The 25,019-nt window shown below is 40.4% G+C and overlaps 1 protein-coding gene across 1 annotated transcript; it reads left to right on the forward strand.

Moving 5' to 3' along the window:
- The first annotated feature begins 364 nt into the window (after window positions 1–364).
- Window positions 365–23,715, forward strand: LOC128132398 (tubulin beta chain-like). The gene is made up of 2 exons (XM_052768948.1): window positions 365–656; window positions 23,516–23,715. The coding sequence occupies exons 1-2, from the start codon at window positions 365–367 to the stop codon at window positions 23,713–23,715; spliced, it is 492 nt and encodes a 163-aa protein (XP_052624908.1).
- Window positions 23,716–25,019: the final 1,304 nt, after the last annotated feature.

The following is a 25,019-nucleotide window of genomic DNA, read 5'->3' on the forward strand; positions in this document are numbered from 1 at the left end:
TTTAACATTTGGTCCCTCCGGCTAACTCCGTTACCATTTAGCCGTTAAGTCAGGGGCATTTTTGTCATTTCACTCCTTAGGGACCATTTATGAGGTTTTGTATTCCTTTTTTTAAAAATAAATAAATAATAAATAAAATTTAATATGCAAGGGTCCTCTCTCTCTCTCTCTCTCTCTCTCTCTCTCTCTCTCTCTCTCTCTCTCTCTCTCTCTCTCTCTCTCTCTCTCTCTCTCTCTCTCTCTCTCTCTCTCTCTCTCTCTCTCTCTCTCTCTCTCTCTCTCTCTCTCTCTCTCTCTCTCTCTCTCCCCCCTGCAACTTTGTCTCTTACCCCTAGATTTTTCGTTCCTTCATTTCCATTTGAAAATGCGTGAGATTCTTTACATTCAAGGTGGCCAATGTGGTAACCAGATTGGTGCCAAGTTTTGGGAGGTAGTGTGTGCAGAGCACGGCATCGATGTCACCGGGAAGTATACCGGAGACTCTGAACTCCAGCTCGAGAGGATCAACGTTTATTACAATGAGGCTAGTGGCGGCAGGTTTGTTCCACGCGTGGTGCTCATGGATTTGGAGCCTGCTACCATGGACAGTCACAGATCTGGTGCTTACGGACAGATCTTCAGGCCTGACAACTTTGTTTTTGGCCAGTCCGGCGCTGGTAACAATTGGGCAAAATAACAAAAAATTAGATTCCCCGAGAGTAGCACAAGTTATCGTTGTAAATTCGGTGATCCAAGTTATCTCGTTTGTTCTTAAGTCTAGTTTCACCCTCAATTCTTCAATCGAAATCATCAACGCAATCGACAAACCTTGAATGTTTGTTGGACTGTACAACACCTGTTGTACTATCTCAATTCCTCTCCAAGGTATGAATCTACTGAAATTTCCATCGATTTATGCAAATACAAGATGACTTTTTGAGATTACGGATGCACATGGTGAATATTTATGGAATTTCTCATTCTATTCCATCTCAAATACAATGTGAACTGATGCTTCAGAAGCCTGCTCCATGTCTGCTCCATTATGAGGGATACAAATGACTCATTCCAGAAAATCATGATTTTTGGTTTAATGTGTATATTTCTTATTTTCTCATAATCCCAATAGAAAATATATGTGTATTTGGTTCAGCTCAAATTCTGATGCCAGCTAGAAGAGAAAACACCTATTCTATGGTGAATTTATTAAGCTGCACATCAACTATTCGTGAAAATGCCTCCATAAAGCTATCACCATGATTTCTTAACTTTTTCACCTCCTTCCATGTCTTCACCTCTTCCTCTAAAAAAACTCATCTTCCCACATCAACATCCTGTTAAATTAACCATAAATCAACATGAACAATTTAATCCCAAGCTTGGTTTCATGAAGAAAAGAAAAATAGTTACACTAAAAAGGAAGAACACACAAGCTACCATTGTTGTCTCCTACTTTGCACCTGGTACCACCTCACCTTGAAGTTGCCCGAAAACAAAGGAAAAAACAAATTAAACTACAGACGGAAAGATGGATTTAAGGAGAATACGGTTGAGGATGAATATTTAAGGGTTTTTTTAAGCAGCTTTGGTTGTCAATGGTGAACAAAAGGTCATGTTCTTTGTTTCTTACGAGAGAGAGAGAGAGAGAGAGAGAGACCCTTTAATATTAAATAATTATATTTATTTTTCTTTTTAAAAAAAAATTAAGGCAAAACTTCATAAATGGTGCCTGTGGTTGTGAAATGACTGAAATACCCTTCACTTAACGGTCAAAAGTTAACGGAGTTAGCGAAAATGACCATTTGTTAAAAGTTTTGAAACCACAGGGACCATCTGTGAGGTTTTTTGAACTTAAGGACTAAACTTAATATTTTTGAAAACCACAGGGACCATTTTTGAAGTTTTGTCTAATAATAATAAAAAAAATATGGTGTTTTATATTCATGGATTATTTTCCTGGGACTATGAAAGAATATGTTGATGGATTTTGGTTTTTAGATAATTTTATTTTAGATGGATTGAAAATATAATGTATTTTCTTTTAATGGAATTAAAATCCATGCTTTTTCGAGCTTGTTTGGCTTGTAATTTTTTTTTAATATTATATATATATATATATATATATATATATATATATATATATATATATATATATATATATATATATATATATATATATATATTACCAAAATATGTATGTTAGGCAATTTACTATTGGTAAGCATAATCATTTTTTAAGTTTTGATACTTGCGGTTCTTTTTACATTTTTCTTCCTTTATTTTATTTGTTTTTATATTTTGTATCCTGAACAAATTTTGATATAACTTTTATCCTTATAGTTTTAGAATTTTATATATATTAATTACCAAAATAGGTATGTGAGGCGATTCACTATTTATTCCACCTAAGCATAATCATTTTTTAAGTTTTCATACTTGCGGTTCTTTTTACATTTTTCTCCCTTTACTTTTATTTGTTTTTATATTTTGTACTCTAAACTAATTTTGATATAACAATTTTTATCCTTATAGTTTTAAAATTTATATATATTTATATTCTTTCTCCTTAATTAATTTTTATTTAACAGTTTTCACCCATTATAATTTTAAAGTTAAATTATTAGTATTTTATACATTATAATATCAATTGTTTGTATCCATATTTTATTTTGATATTTTTGTGTTTCACTTTACATGATTTAATTATCTCAATGATATATATGGTGTCAAACTACATTTTTTAATATACCGGATCTTCTGCAGCAACGTGCGGATGGTCTAAACCCTAGTTTATGTTAAAAATAAAAATATTGATTTAGATTTTTCTTTTACGCATTTGTTGTTTAATAAATAACAAATAAAATAAGTTACAAATAAATATAAAAGAAAAAAACATTCTCTAAAAACATTCCAAAATATAAATAAATTACAAATAGTTGTTAGACCTCCTCGATCAAAAACTTACTTTTTGACATAATCAAAAATGATCTATATGATATGTATTTTTTATGTGTTTTTGTTTAAAGTATAACTTTTTTGGATTGTGAATCCTTTTTACTATTTTGTATATAAAAAAAGTATTTCCTCAAATTGAAAAAACTATTATATCCTTCTTCATTTTTTTAATAATTTTTTAAATTTCTAATAAATAATAAAATAAAATGGGTCTCTCTCTCTCTCTCTCTCTCTCTCTCTATATATATATATATATATATATATATATATATATATATATACACACACACACACACACACACAAAACTTCATTCCACCATCATCTTTACATATCAAATAACATCATCATTCAAAATAATTATCTTCACTTCCATCGATTATCAAAAGAAAAATTCACAAATCTTAATCCATTTCAAGAATCGTCATCGATTATCATAATCATTGAATTAATCTCCAAATCGATTTCAAGGGTAAGGACTGAATGTCAAATCAGAACATCAATTTGAATTCAATCAAACATAAGAACAACATTTTATCAATCCAAGTACAAATAAAAATAAAGAAAAATACGATCCTTGTATATGAGATTAGTCTAACAGGAAACAATAATGAATCGGCAGATAAGGTAGAATCAATTTACAAATTGTAAAGCAAATTGTGAATGATAAAACAAATCGCGTGATCTAATGATGCATAGATGGAACAATTAGATATCATCATCAAGGAATCGATTGGGATATTTCTTTATTTCGAGATACAACTTGCATAATTCAGAACATACGACTCAAGAACAAGAAAAGTCAAATAAAAAAACACCCCTCTTGTTACCATTTCATTAGAGGAAGAAGATAGGGCTCCACTGTTCATCATCTTCTGTGAACTATACCAAATTTTCTCGAATTAACCATCAACACTAACTGAATCCAACTAGTAACTTTAATATTTCCCTAGCTAACACCCATCCATATAGTTTATATGGCATCCACGTCCCATTTGGTCAACAAGAACAAATCTCAACTTTTCATAAATTAGAAATTTTAGTCCCTCTAACAAAGTTAATTCAATTTGACTCTATTTAACATCTAATTGATTTTTACCATTAAGGGAAATTTCCACAAAAGTCCTAATATTTTACCCTAATTAACGAAAAATTCCCAAACTAAAACTTGTTTATGAAAAAGCATGAATTACCGATAAAAATGATGATTTGACCTATTTTTTCTCTGTTTACCGGTTTCATTACTTACCTGATTCCAACATAGTTCCATTATTTTACCATAATTTACGAATAAGTCCCAAAACCAAAATTAAGTGATGCTTTGGCCCTTTTCTCCATATAACATACATTTTATCGGTTTCGTTGTTGACCTAGACACCTGGTCATTAAATGAGCTAATGAGATGGATATGTTGGGTTATATAATGTTATGTTTACCATAAAACTTAATATCATGATGTATTGTATATTTTTTGGAATATAAAATGCATCCAACGAACACTACAATAATTATATAAGCTAGCAACAACTTCGTCATTTTTTAAGTTTATAAGAAATTTCAAATCATCTGTCTAATTTTATGTAATCCAGTATATCAATCTCATTGGCTCATCCCCCCCCCCCCCCACACACACACACACACACACACATATCTTACCGATCTCATTACTGACCTGGATACATAGTCATAAATTAGCTGATGAGATAGATGTCAAATTTAATGATAAACATAGCATTATATAACTCATCATATTTATCTCTTATCAGCTCATTTAATGACTAGACGTCCATGTTAGCAATGAACTTTGGTAAAATGTATGTTACATGGAGAAACAGTTAAATCGTCACTTAATTTTAGTTTGAGACTTATTCATAAATTATGGTAAAATAATGAAACTTTAATGGAACCAAATAAGTAATGAAATCGGTTAACTGGAAACAAGGGGACAAATCATCATTTCTACTGGTAATATGTTTTTTCATAAACAAAATTTAATTTGAAATTTTTTCGTAAACTAGGGTAAAGGTTTAGAACTTTTCTGGAGATTTCTCTTATATTTATCATCAATATCTACCTAATTATATTTAATTTACTTAATTATTACTTTTTTATTTTATTAATTTATTTCTGAACAATATTTATTAAAAATGGCCCAAACTTCAAATGAGTTGTGGAATAATAAATAGGCCGAGTAAAAGTCGCATTTGATGCAGAAAAGCCTTATCAAGCTGTGAAATGAGCCTGTTGTGGTCATTCTATAAATTGTAAAAAAATCATTTTCTCATTTTTTTACACTATCATTTTGTTTCACACATATTAAGAAATTCTCTCTCAATGGAACAAGACGACAACAATTTACCGGATAAAGTAGGTTTTTCTGTCTTTTAGGCCGGACGTAGTGGACTGCAGGGAACCCGCGGGATCGGTTCCCACACTTAAGCACACTGCACCGTGGGTGCGGGAAAGGAACGGTGGGAAGAGGCTGGGGGAGAGAGAGTCCCGCTCTCTCTCTCTCTCTTCTAACCATTGGGTGACACGTTTTTTTACTCCAAACGGCTATATAGCCGTTATATATATATATATATATATATATATATATATATATATATATATATATATATATATATATTCTTTTTTCCTTCCCTTTTCTTAATCTATAAATACTCAAACATTTTATCATTTTTTTAACCTATAATCTATATTTCTCTCTAAAAAATATTACTCAAAATATCATCATCTTCATCAACCGATTTGACGGCGGTAGAGGATGTTAAGTTTATCGGTTCCGTCATGGCGAAAACGGTTGCATACTATCAAAACCGACTAGGTGAAACATCACGTGCATGACCTAACCTAAGAAAGCAGCTGTTACGTAGAAATCACGAAGCCGGACATGATCGTCTTATAGAAGATTATTTTGTAGATGACACCGTCTACGCTGTAAAGTTTCGACGTCGGTTCCGGATGAGGAAAGAACTATTCTTACGTATTGTTGGCGATTTGGAAGGTCGCTTTCCATATTTCCAATGGAAAATGGATGCAAGGCGTGTAAAAGGTTTCTCTCCCGTTCAAAATGCACGGCTGCAATTCATCAGCTAGCATACGGCATGGGCGCCGATAAATGGGACGAGTATTTTAGGATGTCAAAGCGTACCATGCGAGAGTGTGTGTACAAGTTCTGCAAAGCGATCTGTTTTGTAACGATCCGTTCCCGGTATGATAATTCCTTGGTATTTATTTTGGAAATTTTGTAAAGGGACTCGGCGAGTTCATAGCCTGACTCGCCGAGTAGGGACGGGATTTCGAGCACGTGTTAGTTGGCGACTCGGCGAGTCCATATTCTGGACTCGGCGAGTCTGTCCGTCTGGGAGAAACCCTAAATCCCCGGGTTGCCCACTATTTAAACCACCTTATAGCCCCCAATCTCGCCTCCTTGACCCTCTAAAGCTGCGAGAAAACCCTAATTCGTCCTTGAGTGTTTTTAAGTGATCTTGTGTGCATTTTGTGAAGGATTGAAGAAGGAGAAGAAGAAAGGAGCAAGGAGAAGAAGTGTAGAGCGAAGATTCAAGGGAAAACAAGAGTTCTTTGAGGTATTCTTCGGATTTCCTTTCCTTCTATGCTTTAAAATCCCCTTTAGATCTAGTTGATGCTTTTCTCAAGCCTTATGTTGATATGGAAGCCATTTTATGTCGGGATATCCTTAGATCTGTTCATTTAGGGGTTGTAGAGCCCAGATCTATTGTCTTTATGGAGCCATTGTGCATCATAACCCTAGATCTACCCTTTTAAGTGCCTTTCTAGCCTTTATTCCCTTGTTCATGTGTTTGTACACGTAAAGTTGGAAACTTTACGTGGTAAATCAGCTTATTGGACCCAGATCTATCATTTGTATGTATTGGATCCGAGCAGAATCGAGTGTAGAATAGTTGCATGACGGTGACTCGGCGAGTCGGAAGAACGACTCGGCGAGTCGAGTCGCGAGTCCCCGATTTCTTCCTTTTGAGCGATGTCGAGTGGGCCCAGTGAGTTGTGGAGTGGACTCAGCGAGTTCGAGGGTAGACTCAGTAGTGGAGGGACTCGGCGAGTTGTTCATACAACTCGGCGAGTCCAAGGCAATCTTCTTAAGCTCAAGAACAACTCGTCGAGTTGTTCATAGGACTCGGCGAGTCAGATGAAGATTGTCTGAGTTCTTGATCGGGGGAGTACTCGTCGAGTCGATGCCATACTCGACGAGTAGCAGCGGGTTGAGTCGAGGAGTGGGAATAGGGACTCGGCGAGTTGGCGGCCCAACTCGGCGAGTCAGGTCAACTATGAGTTGACTTTGACCGAGAGTTGACTTTGTCTGAGAGTTGACTTTGACCAAGGGTAAAAGAGTCATTTTACCCAGTGCAGTGTTTAGTATTTGATTGAGTGTGTTTATGGACTTGTAGCCGGGGAGACGCCGGATCAGCAGCAGCTAGCTTCCAGAGCCATACACTCAGCAGTCAGTTCACGAGGTGAGTTTCCCTTCAGTAGGAACGGGTCTGCGGTCACAATGCCGGCCCGTGTAATTATCAGTAGTTCCGGTCTTTAGTTTAATGTAGTAGCTAGCTGGCTTGACGTCTTTGTGATTCAAGCATATTTGTGTTATGAGTTCCGGACTTCGGTCCGATGCAGTATGCAGTATGTGTGAATATAATAGTTGTTATGTGATATGCTATGTCATGATCAGTCAGTTCCGGACTTCGGTCCGATGCAGTCAGTTCCGGACTTCGGTCCGATGCAGTCAGTTCCGGACTTCGGTCCGATGCAGTTAGTTCCGGACTCCGGTCCGATGCAGTTAGTTCCGGACTCTGGTCCGATGCAGGGGACAAGGTCCCAGTCAGTTCCGGACTTCGGTCCGATGCAGCTAGTTCCAGACCTCGGTCTGATGCAGTGGGCAAGGCCCAGTATGTGCTTTATATGTATTGTATGGGATGTGGTAGTTTGGGGGAGCTCACTAAGCTTCGTGCTTACAGTTCAGTTTTGGTTTCAGGTACTCCCGCTTGTAGAGGGAAGAGCTCGGGATGATGGCATCGCACACACCACAGCTTCAGCTTTTATCCTGGGAGTTGATTTGGTTCTTGATTTTTATATGACATGGATATGATACAGTTTTCCGCACAGTGTTTTTATTTTTATTTTGAGATACATCCTGTATGGGTTATGATATGACACTCAGATTATGGTTTTTGGTTATGTTGAAAAATGAAATTTTTGGGTCGTATTTTTGGGTCGTTTCATGTTTGGTTTATGGGCAACGATATTTGCTCAAACCAACTATCAACGATATCCACCAATTGTACACGGTGCATGAAGGCAAGCATGGATTCCCTGGAATGCTAGGTAGTGTTGGTTGCATGCATTGGAGTTGGTCATTATGCCCCAACGCATGGCGTGGTCAGTACATGAGAGGTGACCAAAAAGTGTCGACAGTCATTCTAGAGGCTATTGCATTACATGATCTTTGGATATGGCATGCATTCTTTGGTCCAGCTGGTGCAAACAATGACATCAATGTGCTAGACAATCGCCGGTATTCAATGATATCTACCTTGGAAAGTCACACGATGTATCTTTTCAAGCAAATAGGGTAGCATATAAGCGTGGATACTATCTTGCTGACGATATATATCCTCCCTTGTCTGTTTTTGTGAAATCGTTTACATGTCCTAACGACCCGAAAAGGAAAAAGTTTAAAGAGGCACAAGAGTCAGCTAGGAAGGATGTGGAGCTAGCATTTGGTGTACTTAAGAGACGTTGGCAAGTACTAACGGTCGTTGGCAAGTACTAACAGCACGTAATGTATGCATGTATCATATTGCATAATATGATTCTTGAAGACAAAGGAAGAGCGATATGTCGGTACAACGAGAATGAAGTTATTCCAAATGTCGAAGGAGTAGTCGTTGGTACACAAGAGTATAGGGTGAATAGAAGAGAAGTACACAATCGCGACATTCATCACGCCTTTCGTGCTGATTTGGTGGAGCACATTTATAGGGCTCATATTCAGCCCCCGCAAAGTCAGAGTAAAGTCAAGGTCAACGGACCATCTGGTCAACTCAACTAGTGCTTATATGTTAGGAGATTCTTTATGTTTCCTAATGTTCAACTATAATTCCTAATGAAAAGTAACACTTGAAAGTCTCAAAAGTTCAAAATTTAAAACCCTGATTTGATTTGGGGAAGTAACAGCTCAATAAAGAACTATTGAGTGCCCTTCGGGGGTGTATAACACGCAAAATAGAATATATCTAAGTCTAAGGACCTTGCACTACGAAGAAAAACACTAATAAATGCTCCCGACCAAGTCTCTCCCAATCTCTCCCACTGTATCTCTCTCTCACAAATCTCTCCAAGAAAATGAAGTCTTTTCTCAAATCTCTCCAAGAAAATGAAGTCTTTTCTCAAATCTCTCCAAGAATATCAAATCTCTCCCAAATCTCTCCAAGTATGTGAAATCTCTCCAAGTACGAGAAATGTCTCCCAAATCTCTCCAAGTATGTGAAATCTCTCTCAAATCTCTCCAAGTATGTGAAATCTCTCCCAAATCTCTACAAGTACGAGAAATCTCTCCCAAATCTCCCTACGTACCTTCCTTAATCGAAAACAACCCAAAACCGGAGGAGAGAACCCAAAAGGACCCTCTTGGTCCGGACTCCTCTTGGTCCGAAACCCTCTTGGTCCTGAACCTCTTAGTCCAGAACCCTCTTGGTCCGGAATGCCTTCTAAGGAACCAAGAGGACTCGCTAGTTCAGAATCCCCCCTAGCTTCGGACTGTAACATCCCGTTTAGAATATAATAATTAAATGATAAACCTGGAACCCGAGAAGCTGATTGTATTATTATTATAAGCATTGTAGCCCAAAATCAAATAATAATTAGTTGGGAGTGGATTTCGGAAAGCCAAATGGCAGGATTTGAATCTCCGGGGATCAAAATGTAATTTTGGGATTTATTTTGTAAAGATTTATAGAAGTTAAGAGTTAAAATGTAAGTTCCGGGTTAGTTTTGCAAATATTTATGAAGGCAGGGGCTAATGGGTAAATATTAGGACTTCACTTGAAGAGATTTTGGAGGCATGGGGCTATTTGGTAAATTTCGTACTTAGTGTGTAATGGATTTTAAGACTGAGGGTTGAAATGGTAAATTATGGATTTGTGTGAAAGAAAAGATGAGAATGGGGGACCATTTGTGTCATTATGGGCCAAAGATTAATGGAGCCGGGTATATAGCCTTTCATTCCCGTTCATACCCTAACCCTAAGTCCTTAAGTACCAGCCGCCATCTCCATCCTCTTTCTTGGTCGCCACCTCCGTCTCGATGGCCTTCAGCGCCGACATCACCACCAATAATGTAACGCCCAAAATTTCAAAACAATTAAAACTTTTCAAAAACCACTCATTTTAATAACGTTGTTACAAAAAGGTTTTCAATACATTATTTAACAGAGTATTTACCTAGGTTCATATCATAAAACACCAACGCGAGGAACGGTACGATCACGCCTTTGCCTTGTCACAGACTCCTGAGAACCTGAAAACATAAAACCACAACTGTAAGCCCGAAAGCTTAGTGAGATACCCCCAATATACCAACCACATATACGCCCTTCCAGGCCACGACCTTCCGGTGCATACATATTGCCTTCCGGCCCATAACATATTGCCTTCCGGCCCATAGCATAAAACGCATACATAACATAACAAATCATAGAACGACCCTGCATACCGGGTCACACCCCAGATCTAGCAATCATACGCATAACACATAATCATATAACAGTTCACAGTTAGCAATTGATCAACAGATCACATAACGTAGCATTACTCTAATCAAGATACCGGTCTAGCCGGTCACTAGCATAACATTACCCTACGAATCAGTCAACATACTGAATACATACATACGCCTTTCCAGGCCATGACCTTCCGGTCCACATAGCAATGCCTTCCGACCCATAACATGCAATGACAACTACCCGGATTTCCATCCGATAAAAGGGTCGGCCTTGGTGCCATAAACCCTAGCGATATAGTGAGGATAACTCACCTCGAAACTGTCGACTGAACAGATAGCTCAAGCTGCTCCGATCACTGATACGATCTCCACCTCTGGACAGCCACCAATGCACTGAACTCAACAGTAATCAACAGTTACCAAAATACCCCTGGAACCACTGGTCAACCCTTGGTCAAAGACAAGGTCAAAGTCAACCCCTGACTGACCCTACTCGCCGAGTCAACCCTATGACTCGCCGAGTCCCCATACTCAGAACTTCACTTAATCCGCGATCTAACTCGCCGAGTATCCCCCTTGACTCGACGAGTTCCTCCTGGAAGAATCGCGGGGCCACCCCGACTCAACTCGCCGAGTCTGAAGAACAACTCGACGAGTCCCAGTTATTCTTCAAGCTACTCGCCGAGTCTGTTCATCGGACTCGGCGAGTCCATGCCATGCAACCGCTCAAACTGCTTCCTAAGGTCAGAACTGCTCCGACCATTCATAGGTCTGGCCTACCTGGACTGGTCCATCACGTAAGGTCCTCATTTTGGTGCTCATGATACACCCCAAGACTTATAATTTACATATTGACCTAAGGCATAAGGATTCCAATCCAAAACCTTCATCAATTCCCGAAATGCACAGGCATGGGACATTCTGGACCTCCAAAGGTCCCAATACAGGGTTACAATCGTTTGGGGGACCAGGGTAACATTCAATCTAGCCACAAAAGGGGTTCCATAAACCCTAATTCTCTAAACACATCACCATAGCAGAGTATACTCGAATTCTTACCTGGATGATGTACTCTCTGTGTCCCCAATCCTCAGAACGTGACTCTCTTGCTGTTCCTTTAGCCCAGCCCTTCTCTTCTTTGCACAACCACTCCTTCAAAATCACCAATGGCCTTTAACCTTGCTCCGGATGCACACAATCGATTTAGGGTTCCTCTCAGAAGGCTAAAATGAACAATGACGGCTAATAAGTCCCTTTTATACGTCCCAAACCTAAACGGTTAGGGTTTTCGCTAAACAGCGCCGACTCGCCGAGTCCATATCTGGACTCGTCGAGTCCAGTCGCGAACCCGCGACCAGATCTGCGATCCTACTCGGCGAGTCTGAGCTCCAACTCGCCGAGTCCCCTCTTAAAACACCCAAAATCATAATTATAGCAATATCTGGAATTCCGGGCTGTTACAACTCTCCCCCACTGGGACTAGACTTCGCCCTCAAAGTCTCACTCTGAAAATAGCTCCGGATGCTGCTCCCACATCTCACGCTCCGGCTCCCAGGTCATTTCTGATCCCTTCCGGTGCTGCCACTGAACTAACACCAGAGGTATCTCTTTATTCCTCAGAACCTTGGTCTTCCGATCTCTGATGGCCACTGGTCTCTCGGCATAATTCAGGCTCGTATCCACCTGAATGTCTTCTAATGGGACCACTGCCGACTCATCGGCTATACACTTTCTCAATTGTGACACATGAAAAATGTCGTGGATTTGTCTCAAATCCGCTGGCAACTCCAAACGGTAGGCCACTCGGCCTACCCTCGCAATCACATGAAAAGGCCCAATATACCGGGGCCCCAACTTGCCCCTCTTCCTGAATCGAATCACTCCTTTCCAAGGAGAGACCTTCAGGAGTACGAAGTCGCCGACCTGAAACTCAAGCTCGGACCGGCGTCTGTCTGCATAACTTCTCTGTCGGCTCTGGGCGGTCAATAACCTCTGTCTAACCTGCTGAATCTGCTCTGTCGACTGAAGCACGATCTCTGTACTGCCCATCACTCTCTGGAACCGAGAATTACCCAAGATGCAACTCTGCTCTAAATCTTAACGATCACTTGACCCATAAGGGTTAGGAAACCATGAACCACCGGATCCCCGATCCAAAGCCCACTTTGTCCATTCCGGACCGACTGAGAGACCCATTCTCACTCTCAGAGCAACTCTCACGAGTTCTCCTCTTGCAATCACATACACATGCTGAACTAGCCCCACGCCCGCAGGTTGGAAGACCCGATACACTGATGATATCCTCGAACATCTCCCAAGATGAACCACTAATATCCACCCTATACCCTGATCAGAATCACACTGAGAATTCAAGATTCTCTCTCCCCCTGCATCCCTTCTGAGTCTCGACAGTCATCCCTAACCGGATGGGTTCCTACTTCACTACCGCGAACACGATGCTCAAAACCATACTCGAAATACTCTAACCATAACTCTACTCTGCAGCTTCCACTTTCGTGAACTTGCACCCCCTTCGGAGTTACACACCTTCCTCTTTTCCTTTTCCAAGGAACCCTCTTGGCCATAATGCCACTCCAACCGGTGCCACGGTGCTCGCCCCAAGCGACACCACCCTTTTTGCGTAACCGCTATTCACATACTCTGGCTCTCATTGCAGGGGCTCTCAAGCCCATGCACTCTCTCCACTCCACCAAATCACTACCTCAACTAAACAAAATCACTAACCCGGGGCCAGACCTTCCAATGTAATCACACTGCAACATATCAAATCCGAAATCTCAAACTGATCCAACAATACCATCAGAGTCCCCAGCATGACTGGACCGACTCTCATAACACACACTAGCCACTCGAGGCTATATCCCTGTGGGTCCGTACACCCAAACTCTGTGAACCCTCAGGTTCTAACTCTGGGAACCTTCCGGTTCCAACTCTAGAAACATGCACAACATAAATCCCGTGGGATTAATGCAGTACAACCCATCACGTACATCAAGCATACAAATACTCTGATCCCATAATCCCGATTACCTACTCAACTTGATCCCGGCCTGCTCCCAGGCCTCTACAATCAAATGCCCTAGGTCTGTATCCCGCCCCGCATACCCGACACTCGCTCTTGTCAGCCTATACTCTGAGCTGACAGAACACTGCTGAATCCCAACAGCTAAGCACCCTCACATACTCATCGATCTCCCAGAGAATTCTCCAATTCTCCCCCACTTGAAGCACTGACTAACAGCCACCGATCGCCATTAACGACCTTCTAGAACAACCCCGCACAAAGAGAACGCTTACACACTGACTGCTTCCCACAAGCCTAAGCAACCCTCAGCAAAACACATCTTCCCCCTGATCAATCCGCTCAAAAGAATCCGGTCTTTCAATTATCCACTCCACGACTGCAGATGCTACCCGACATTCAACTCAGTGCCGCATCTCCACTATCAATCCTCACGAATGATAACCAACGGAATTCCCAAACAATAACCCATAACCAAACCCACGACCTGCAAAAGGATGAATATCGCATCGAAAACCGCACAAGGATACCGGCACCAAAACACCAACTGTAACCATACCAAACCATCAGGGAACAACGAATGCCAAAGCGAAAACCTGAAACACCAATCCATAACCATGCCAAACCCGCGAAACAACGAATACCGCATCGAAATCCACACAAGATACAAACAATACGCCATAATCAACGCGAGATAATCAAGACATCAAGAAGGCATCATACCCGCAGCTGCCTCCGGCACTGTTCCGTCTCCCTCTGCCGCAAGCTGATAAGCACGACTCTGAGCCCTTGGGGCTCCGTTCCATTCTGTCCTCCTCCTGAACTCCTCAAGGTGGCCGGTGCTAGAGCCTACACCGGTCCTACAGAAAGCCGTGGACAATTGACCCTCAAATGTCCAACCTGCTGACAATGATAACAAATCCTCAAATCCCGAATCGGCACTGACTGCCGACAATCCCGCGCATAGTGCCCCTCCTTTCCGCACTTGCGGCATGCACCACCGGACCAGCAAACTCCGGTGTGACCCCTCCCACACTTTCCACAAGTGTGGCCGCTCCGATCCCCCACTCTAACATCAATGGTCCTGGACCGTTTCGGCGCCGGATGCGACTGCATCGGGGCCTGCCTCAGCTCACGCAACTGTAACTCAACCTCTAGCTCACGCCACATGGCGGCCTCCTGCAACTCCAACAAGGTCTCGCACCTCTGCGCAGACACGAACTGTCTGATATCCCCCTTGAGCATACTCAGATATCGGGACATCTGAGCCTGCTCCGAAGCAAACTCAGGGCAAAACATCGCCCTCTCAATAAACATCCTGGTGATCTCAGTCACCGACTCCGAATCCTGCTTCAGCCCAAGGAACTCCCGAGCCAATCTCTCCCTCTCATCTCGCGGAACATAGCGAGTACTGAACATCTCTCTGAACCGATCCCCTGAAACCGCAGCCCCCTACGCATCGAAATATGACCCCGTGGTCAATCTCCACCAATCCTTCGCCCCGAGCCTCAATAGGTTCAGAGCACACCTCACCCTATGATCAGCAGGGCATAAACTCGTGGAGAAACACCCCTCCATGTCTGATAACCATCTCATAGCAACAATCGGGTCCTGAACTCCATCGAATGTGGGAGGCTTCGTATAATAGAAGTCCCGATACTGAAAACCCCGACTAGGTCTCCCCTTTGCCGCTGCTACAGCCGATGTAGCCGCCGCGGCAGCCGTCTCTGCGAGAGCCGCATATCGCTCATCAAACTACTCAACCATGGCGGTCCTGATCGACCCAAACAATTCCGGCAACTCAGCCCGTAACAATGCAACAACCCCATCACGCAGGATCTCGCGAACCTTCGCGTCCAACTCGTTCGTGCTCGTCTGATCGATAACCTCAGACGGTACCGATCCACCCGGAACTCGCTCTCCAGCTCCCGATCCTGATCCGGATCCACTATCATCATGCCTCGAAATCTCCATACCGAAAACACCATACCAAATCCCAGACACTTCCTACAATCCTGGGATCCAACTCTCGCAATCCTACCCTAGAGATCATGGTTTCCCTGATACGCGTATGGGTCCTGTGCTTTCAGTAGTACGGGCCCATACTACCTTCCACACCTACCCATATTTGTATGAAGTACTACCACAATACCCTAGAGAACATGCATAACAACTATCAACCCTCACCACTAAAGAAACACTGAGAATCTCCCATAAGGGACCCTAGGCTACAGGCATCACAAATCAGGAAACATTATCATGAATTCCCGAAGATCCCTAGTCTAACTCTAGCATGCTGTTCTATCAAGCTCAAATAAAACAAATATCATGTATGGTATCTTGGGGTTACTTACTGGTTCTGGCTGATCGTACCTCCGCGTCCTCCTTTTACTTAATTTGAAAACCATTTTAATTTCTCTTTTTAAAATCCTCCTCGATTTGAGACTGGGGTCACACGAATGTTTCCCCAATTCACTCAAACCAAGGCTCTGATACCAGCTTGTAACGCCCAAAATTTCAAAACAATTAAAACTTTTCAAAAACCACTCATTTTAATAACGTTGTTACAAAAAGGTTTTCAATACATTATTTAACAGAGTATTTTCCCATGTTCATATCATAAAACACCAACGCGAGGAACGGTACGATCACGCCTTTGCCTTGTCACAGACTCCTGAGAACCTGAAAACATAAAACCACAATTGTAAGCCCGAAAGCTTAGTGAGATACCCCCAATATACCAACCACATATACGCCCTTCCAGGCCACGACCTTCCGGTGCATACATATTGCCTTCCGGCCCATAACATATTGCCTTCCGGCCCATAGCATAAAACGCATACATAACATAACAAATCATAGAACGACCCTGCATACCGGGTCACACCCCATATCTAGCAATCATACGCATAACACATAATCATATAACAGTTCACAGTTAGCAATTGATCAACAGATCACATAACGTAGCATTACTCTAATCAAGATACCGGTCTAGCCGGTCACTAGCATAACATTACCCTACGAATCAGTCAACATACTGAATACATACATACGCCTTTCCAGGCCATGACCTTCTGGTCCACATAGCAATGCCTTCCGGCCCATAACATGCAATGACAACTACCCGGATTTCCATCCGATAAAAGGGTCGGCCTTGGTGCCATAAACCCTAGCGATATAGTGAGGATAACTCACCTCGAAACTGCCGACTGAACAGATAGCTCAAGCTGCTCCGATCACTGATACGATCTCCACCTCTGGACAGCCACCAATGCACTGAACTCAACAGTAATCAACAATTACCAAAATACCCCTGGAACCATTGGTCAACCCTTGGTCAAAGACAAGGTCAAAGTCAACCCCTGACTGACCCTACTCGCCGAGTCAACCCTATGACTCGCCGAGTCCCCATACTCAGAACTTCACTCAATCCGCGATCTAACTCGCCGAGTATCCCCCTTGACTCGACGAGTTCCTCCTGGAAGAATCGCGGGGCCACCCCGACTCAACTCGCCGAGTCTGAAGAACAACTCGACGAGTCCCAGTTATTCTTCAAGCTACTCGCCGAGTCTGTTCATCGGACTCGGCGAGTCCATGCCATGCAACCGCTCAAACTGCTTCCTAAGGTCAGAACTGCTCCGACCATTCATAGGTCTGGCCTACCTGGACTGGTCCATCACGTAAGGTCCTCATTTTGGTGCTCATGATACACCCCAAGACTTATAATTTACATATTGACCTGAGGCATAAGGATTCCAATCCAAAACCTTCATCAATTCCCGAAATGCACAGGCATGGGACATTCTGGACCTCCAAAGGTCCCAATACAGGGTTACAATCGTTTGGGGGACCAGGGTAACATTCAATCTAGCCACAAAAGGGGTTCCATAAACCCTAATTCTCTAAACACATCACCATAGCAGAGTATACTCGAATTCTTACCTGGATGATGTACTCTCTGTGTCCCCAATCCTCAGAACGTGACTCTCTTGCTGTTCCTTTAGCCCAACCCTTCTCTTCTTTGCACAACCACTCCTTCAAAATCACCAATGGCCTTTAACCTTGCTCCAGATGCACACAATCGATTTAGGGTTCCTCTCAGAAAGCTAAAATGAACAATGACGGCTAATAAGTCCCTTTTATACGTCCCAAACCTGAACGGTTAGGGTTTTCGCTAAATAGCGCCGACTCGCCGAGTCCATATCTGGACTCGTCGAGTCCAGTCGCGAACCCGCGACCAGATCTGCGATCCTACTCGGCGAGTCTGAGCTCCAACTCGCCGAGTCCCCTCTTAAAACACCCAAAATCATAATTATAGCAATATCTGGACTTCCGGGCTGTTACAAATAACCGCTTGCTGCGTCGTTGTCGTCGCTACGATCATTCCGACGAGAAAGCGAAGTCACCACCGACTGTCACTGCTTGCGTATTTCCTCCCCAGCCGTGCCCGTCACCATCACAGCTCGAGTGGTTGTGTTCTGTGGTGCTCCGGTTGTCGCCATCTCCATTTCTGCGGCTGTTTTCCTTCCGGTGAAATTAAGAGGACACCGTGAACATCGCCTGCCACCATCCTTCTTCTCCTATTTCCGTTAGTTGTTGTTGCTGCTATTGGGTTTCTTTGTGGCTATCCACCACCTCCGGTAGTCATGGTTGTGGCCTTTTGGGCTGTTGCTGCCATCATTACACGCCACCAGGTGGGTGGCCGATCTTATCTCGCAAGCGGAGGAGTGTTTGTGTGCGTGTGTTTCACGTGTAAAGGGGCTATGAGATCGTTCCTTGGCCGGAGATTTGAGGAAAACCCCGTTGCCGCCATGCACCACCGTAGGTGGGTGTGTTTTAGTGGCTGTGTGCTTGTCATTGGGTGTGTGTGTGTGCTATTAGTGAGTGTGTATGTGTTTATTAGTGTGTTTGTGTGTGTTGGTTAATTGGGGTTTAGCATTGTAATTGTAACAAAAGAGGAATAATGAAAAGAAGAACCCAAACCACCACCATAAAGTGGTGGTTGCCGCCTCCTGCCGCCACCAGCCGCCGTGTCGAGTGGCGGTGTGTTTTGATTGCGTTTGGACCCCGTTCAGGGGATGTTTGGACAATGTGGAATCAAGGAAAACCCTAATGGGCCCAAAGAAGCCCTAGTGGGCCCAATGAAACCCTAATGGGCCTATAAGGCCCAATGTGACCTAAAAGCCCAACCAATGGACTAATTGGCTAGTATTGGATTGGGAAAACCCTAATTAGGGATTAGGAAACCCTAAGAGCATAAAACCCTAATTTGGGGAATTAACTGGGACACGCGGGAATTATTTAATAACTTGAGATATTAAATAATAATCGTTGGAAAATTAATCTAAGGCAATAATGGACTTAATGGATTAAGTCCTTATTGGATTAAGTCATTATTGGATTAAGTCCTTAATGGGTTAAGTGAGAAACACTTAACCCTAGTTTTCATTTTATGTGAAACCCTAATTTCACTTAGGCCTTGAGTTGGGCCTTCCTATAGGGTTTTGGTGGTTAGACTATTGATGGACCATCCAAGAACAAGTTAATGGACCAAAGTAATTAGATGAGCTTTAGGATAAGGCCCATGTGAGGACTTGAGCCCAATTTGGAAGATTGGGCCATATGTTGGGCCTTGGCCCATTACTTGACCTTTGGGCTTTTGGAGTGTGATTTGGACTTTGAGTTTGGAACCCAATTATTGATTGGGTATTGTTTGATGTTGATGGTTCGGGAATCTGTCAATCAGCAGCTGGAGCGATCCTGCGGGACTTCAGTAGTGCCAGGTGAGTTCTCCTCACTATATCAACAGGGTCTAAGGCACAAATGCCGACCCTTTATGGATTGTATTCGGATTATTGCGTGTTATGTTTACTGATTTATATCCTGGTAGTTAGGATGGTGATATGCTATGCTTTAGTGACCGGTTAGGTCTGTATCCCGGTTATTGGGATGTTGCTATGATTGGTGATCTATTAGATCGGTTTGACGGTTATATATATATATATATATATATATATATATATATATATATATATATATATATATATATACATGCTAGTGTTATATGATGTCTATGTGCACATGATTGTCCTGGTTATAGGATGATGCTATGTTAGTGACCGGTTAGGTCTGTATCCCGATTATTGGGATGTTGATGTGCACATGATTGTCTTGGTTATAGGATGATGCTATGTTAGTGATCGGTTAGGTCTGTATCCCGGTTATTGGGATGTTGCTATGATTTGATCTGTTAGATCGGTTTGACTGTTATATGAAATGAGCTAGTGTATGATATTTATGTGCACATGTTTGTTTGATTGAGGGTTGGGTTGAGGCGGTCCTGCTTTGTGTTGTAGGCCAACATACCCGTCGAGCGGTCTGGATAGGCTGTAGGCCCTACGTGGCGGTCCAAACGTGTCGAAGGCTCGAAGAGCAGTCCAGATAGATTGAAGGCCTGTGAGGCGGTACAGTCAGGCTGATGACTCATTATGCATACCGTTCTGTATTAGTTATATGATATGGTTATGTTTGTATGACGTTGGTATTTTGGGGAAACTCACTAAGCTTCGGGCTTACAGTTGTTGATTTTATTTCAGGTATTTCTGATGACCGCGGGAAGACGAAGGCGTGATCGTGCACCTCCTTATATTTTCATGATTGATTATGGGGATACTCTGATGTCTAAACTATTTTGAAAACAAATTGTAATGACTTAACGGTTTTAAATGTTTTAAAAAGTTTTAAATTGACTTGAATTTTTGGGGTGTTACACGGACCTTCTCGCATGACTCCGAAAAATCTTGCATAGTGCTGCTCCGGCAACGCCTACACCTGCTTCGGAAGCCTCGATCCGGACCTGCTAGCGACTTTGTATCCGCAGTAGGGGTGTGCATGGGTCGGTTTGGGTCGGTTTTGGACTCAAACCCAACCCAACCCATAAATGGTCGGTTTCTGGTTTTTAGAACCCAATAGGATCGGTTTCTGGTCGGTTCGGTTTCTTGGGTTCTGAGGTCGGTTTGGGCGGTTTTTCGGTTTCTTGGGTTCAACCCATACACTCACGGGTTCTGGGTTTAAACCCATGGGTTTAAGGTTTTAACCCATTTTCCATAAATGAAGCAACAAGTTAGATACTTCAAAAAATAACAAATTGAAGTTAAGTACTTCAAAAAATATGAGTCTTACAACAAATAGTCAATTACAACTTACAACTAAAGCCCGAAATAGTCTATTACAACTAAAACACAATCAAGTATGGGTGGTTTTTCGGGTTGGATGGGTCGGTTTCTTGGGGCGGTTTGTCGGTTTTAAGTATGGGTCGGTTTCTTGGGTTGGATGGGTCGGTTTCTGGTTAGAAACCGAACCCGAACCCAATTTTTCGGTTTCTAAAAATATCAAACCCAAACCGTCGGTTTTGCTTCGGTTTCGGTTTTTTCGGTTTCGGTTTTGTCGGTTTTAGTCGGTTTCTCGGTTTTTTGGTTTGGGTTTGCTCACCCCTAATCCGCAGAGATGCTCCGGAATTGTGAACCTGACTCCGGAACCTTGAAGAGAGCCTCCAGAACTTCCCTCAGCCCTTCGGACCCTCGCAGAAACCAGCTCCCACTTCGGATTTTCATCATCTTCGGACTTTTTCACCATTTTAAGGCATTTTGACGCCGAAAATCACACCAAACTCGTATTTTTCATGTCCTAAACCCCTGAAACTCCTATTTTATGCCAAAATTAAATATTTTAAATATATTAATATTAAATAAAAACCCAATATTTTAAGCGGATCCTAAGAAGATAAAGGGGTTTAACCTTGTGATGTGATGCTCAATCCTCCATTTTCCTATGCAAATCCCAGTTAAACACACATTACCTTTAGAAAATAAGCCCTACCCACCAGTTTTCCATGCAAATGTCAAGTCATTCCTTATCCTTCCCCTTTAGATACGTGAATCTTTTTTCCTCCCCCATCCCACTTCCCACCTTCTCGTCAGTAAACTCCCAGGAATTCTCTCAAACTCCTTCAAGACTTAAGTTTCATTCCTTTAAGGAAATTTTCCAGAATCTTCGGTAAGTGTTCATCCTCCTTGAATAGTGATTTTTCCTCACCATTCCTAAGACTTCACTATACTTACACATAAAATATTTTTTTAGAATCATTCTGAAGTCCCAAGAACCTTTCAAGTGTTGGGAAACTTGGAAGCTCCTCATCATCTCTTCAAATCTCCCACGAACTAAACCAAGGTGAGCTTCATAGCCCACCTTTTTCTTAGTTTTTATTGATTTTGGGGGAGAGTACAAGTCACCTCTTGTTCTAAATTCTTGAATGATTGCATGTGTATGTGTGTTTAATATGTGTGTTGAAATATTATCATTTTTATGTATATAACTCTCTGAACGTAAGATCTCACATAACCCATGAAAATAAATAATATTTTAATCATTACATGAGTAATGCAATTTACAAAAGGAACCTCCCAAGTTTTTGGGGGTGTTTAACATGCATCCTTGTATCCATGCTCTTCATAATTAGAGATAAAAGTTGTTGAAATAGTCCTTGAAAAGTTGACACTAGTCTAGAACTTCGAAATTTGAACTTGGTGTTCCACAAATGATTATTTGCAAACTGCTAAGGGGTTATTTATAAAAATTGGATATAAGAAATTTCACCTAGAATATATGCAAATAGATCCCTTATGACAGAAAATTTTGTATGTCATAATTTCACAGGAGTCATAAGTTTTACACAAATCATAACTTGAAATTTTCCCGGCAAATGGGGTCTCACTCAGTATTATATAGAGAGGAGAGTCATTTTAGCCGACTCTGCTAATATTGAATCTATTTGATAAACACTTAGAGCGGATCATTTTCAATAAATGAAACGAAACGGAATATCTAGTCAACAAGTACAACTAGTATTAATTATTTGGTAAATAATGAATTTCAACGCTTTGCGTGAAACTATTAGTATTCTAGTCAGATGAAATCTTCACAGTACATATATTATATACAATATTGTACACCTTAAGTCCTGTAAGAGTTATAACTAGAGTCTCCTGGAAGGAGAGCGGGAATTTGTGTATAGATCTATACGGGGTTGACACCCCGCACCTTCGTTGTTCGCTACAGCTAGACCGGTCAGTCTAGGGTGACATATGTCGTGAACAAAACCGATGCCTGAAGAACATCATAACAGACACTCCGTCATATTAGTATGGTTATAACAACTCACTAGAATATATCAAAAAATGTAATTATACAGATTTCATCTTCGGTTAAAAATCAACTATTCTGACTACCTTAATGAGACTTTTTCGCACCCGTGTTATGTTATTACCAAAATTACTATTTTATACATCAGAATATATAGGATTTTCTGGAGAAACGATTCGTACGATTTTGGAAAACAAAGAATTAAGACACACATGCAACTATACTCGATTTGAAACAAGAATTACAACCATTTGATAAGAAAATATTGGATTTTCTGGATTTTTAAACTATCATCAAAGTTTTTATTCTCAAATGATTATGAACTCACCAATATATTTTATGTTGACACTTTTCAAACGACTTGTATTCTCAGGAAATCAATAAACAGGTTATGGATTACAGACTCAAACTTATTTTGCTGTATTTTGGGAAATTTGCTTATTGATGTTTCTTTTGCGTACACTTGAAAACATAAAACATGATGTAAAACAATGTAAGCTTGTTATATTTATGTATGTTGTTTGGATTTGCTATGTTTCATTTATATGCAATTGTTATGATACTACACAATAAAGTCACCCGCCTCCGGACGTTTCTGTCGTTCTGGTCTGGGGGCATGACAGAGTTTCCTCACGATGATTTGTTTGACGAATCAGAGGATTCTGATATGTTCGTTGAGAGTGAAAATTCCGACGACGAGAGTGACGCTGGGGAGAATGATGAAGACGATCAAGGCGATGACGAGGACGATGACGAACACGATGATTCCAAGTGACGTATTTTGGTTTATATAAAGTTAGGATATTAATTATTTTTCTATTTATTTAAATATTAGGTTTAATGTAATTTTTATTTTAATTAATGAAATGCTTTTTATTTTTAATTAAATTTTATGTTTAGTATTAATTTAAAAATATAAATCATAAAAAAAATTTAATTTTGTTTAATAAAAAAAAAAGTGAGGGAAGGGCTTCCCACCCATTCCTTGGGTTTTAAGTGAGGGAAAGGAGGGTATGACCCACAAAAAGTGAGGGAAGCTTCCCTCTCATACCCTCCAGTCTAATAAAACCCGTATTGGGGTTTTAAAGCACATTGATTTCCGCACGACTCTAATCGATAAAATTCACACACACACATACACACACACACACACACACACACATATATATATATATATATATATATATATATATATATATATATATAAGTTCAAATAAAAACAATAGATAATATGAAAACGTAAAAACAGTATGTTTATATTATTATTCTGCAATGAATGATGTATATATGTATTGTTGAAGTAATTCTGATATTAATATTAACGTTTAATTATTCATATATTCATTAGCATGTTATTATTCTATTATAAATTTATGCATGTGTTTTCATATAGTAAATTCAAATTTCAGTTTTAACATTTGAGTATTCATTTATTTATTACTGAATAATGACATAAAAATAATGTCAGTTTTTATTTGAACTATCGACACACACACACACACACACACATATATATATATATATATATATATATATATATATATATATATATATATATATATATATATATATATATATATATATATATATATATATATATATAACTTATAATGTAGTTATTATTTTAAGTCCTAATTAATAGATTTAATTTTTTCAACTTTTGACGTTTTAGGATTTTCAATTTTTTTTACAACTTTTTAATTAACATTTTTCATTGTTTTTGAAGTCTTTTACTTAGATGATTGCACGTTTTTTTTAAATATATAACTCTTTAAAACCGAATAAATGAATAAAGTATAATTTTTTAGAATCATATAAGATCATCTGTTTGTAAAATAAACATATAACTCTTTAAAACCGAATAAACTAATAAACACAAACGTATAAACGAATAACATAAAAGAAAAAAAAACGTCAAAAAAGTTATTAAATAATTGTAGTGGATGATTGATAATTACATATGTTTTTAGCTTAATGTGTGTATTATATCAAAATGTAAAAAAAAAACAATGTTATATAATGTTAAGAGTACATAAAAAAATGTTAAATGAAATATATTTGATCACAACGTCAAAAACT

This window comes from Lactuca sativa, chromosome 2, assembly GCF_002870075.4.
Source record: "Lactuca sativa cultivar Salinas chromosome 2, Lsat_Salinas_v11, whole genome shotgun sequence".
NCBI lineage: Eukaryota > Viridiplantae > Streptophyta > Magnoliopsida > Asterales > Asteraceae > Lactuca > Lactuca sativa.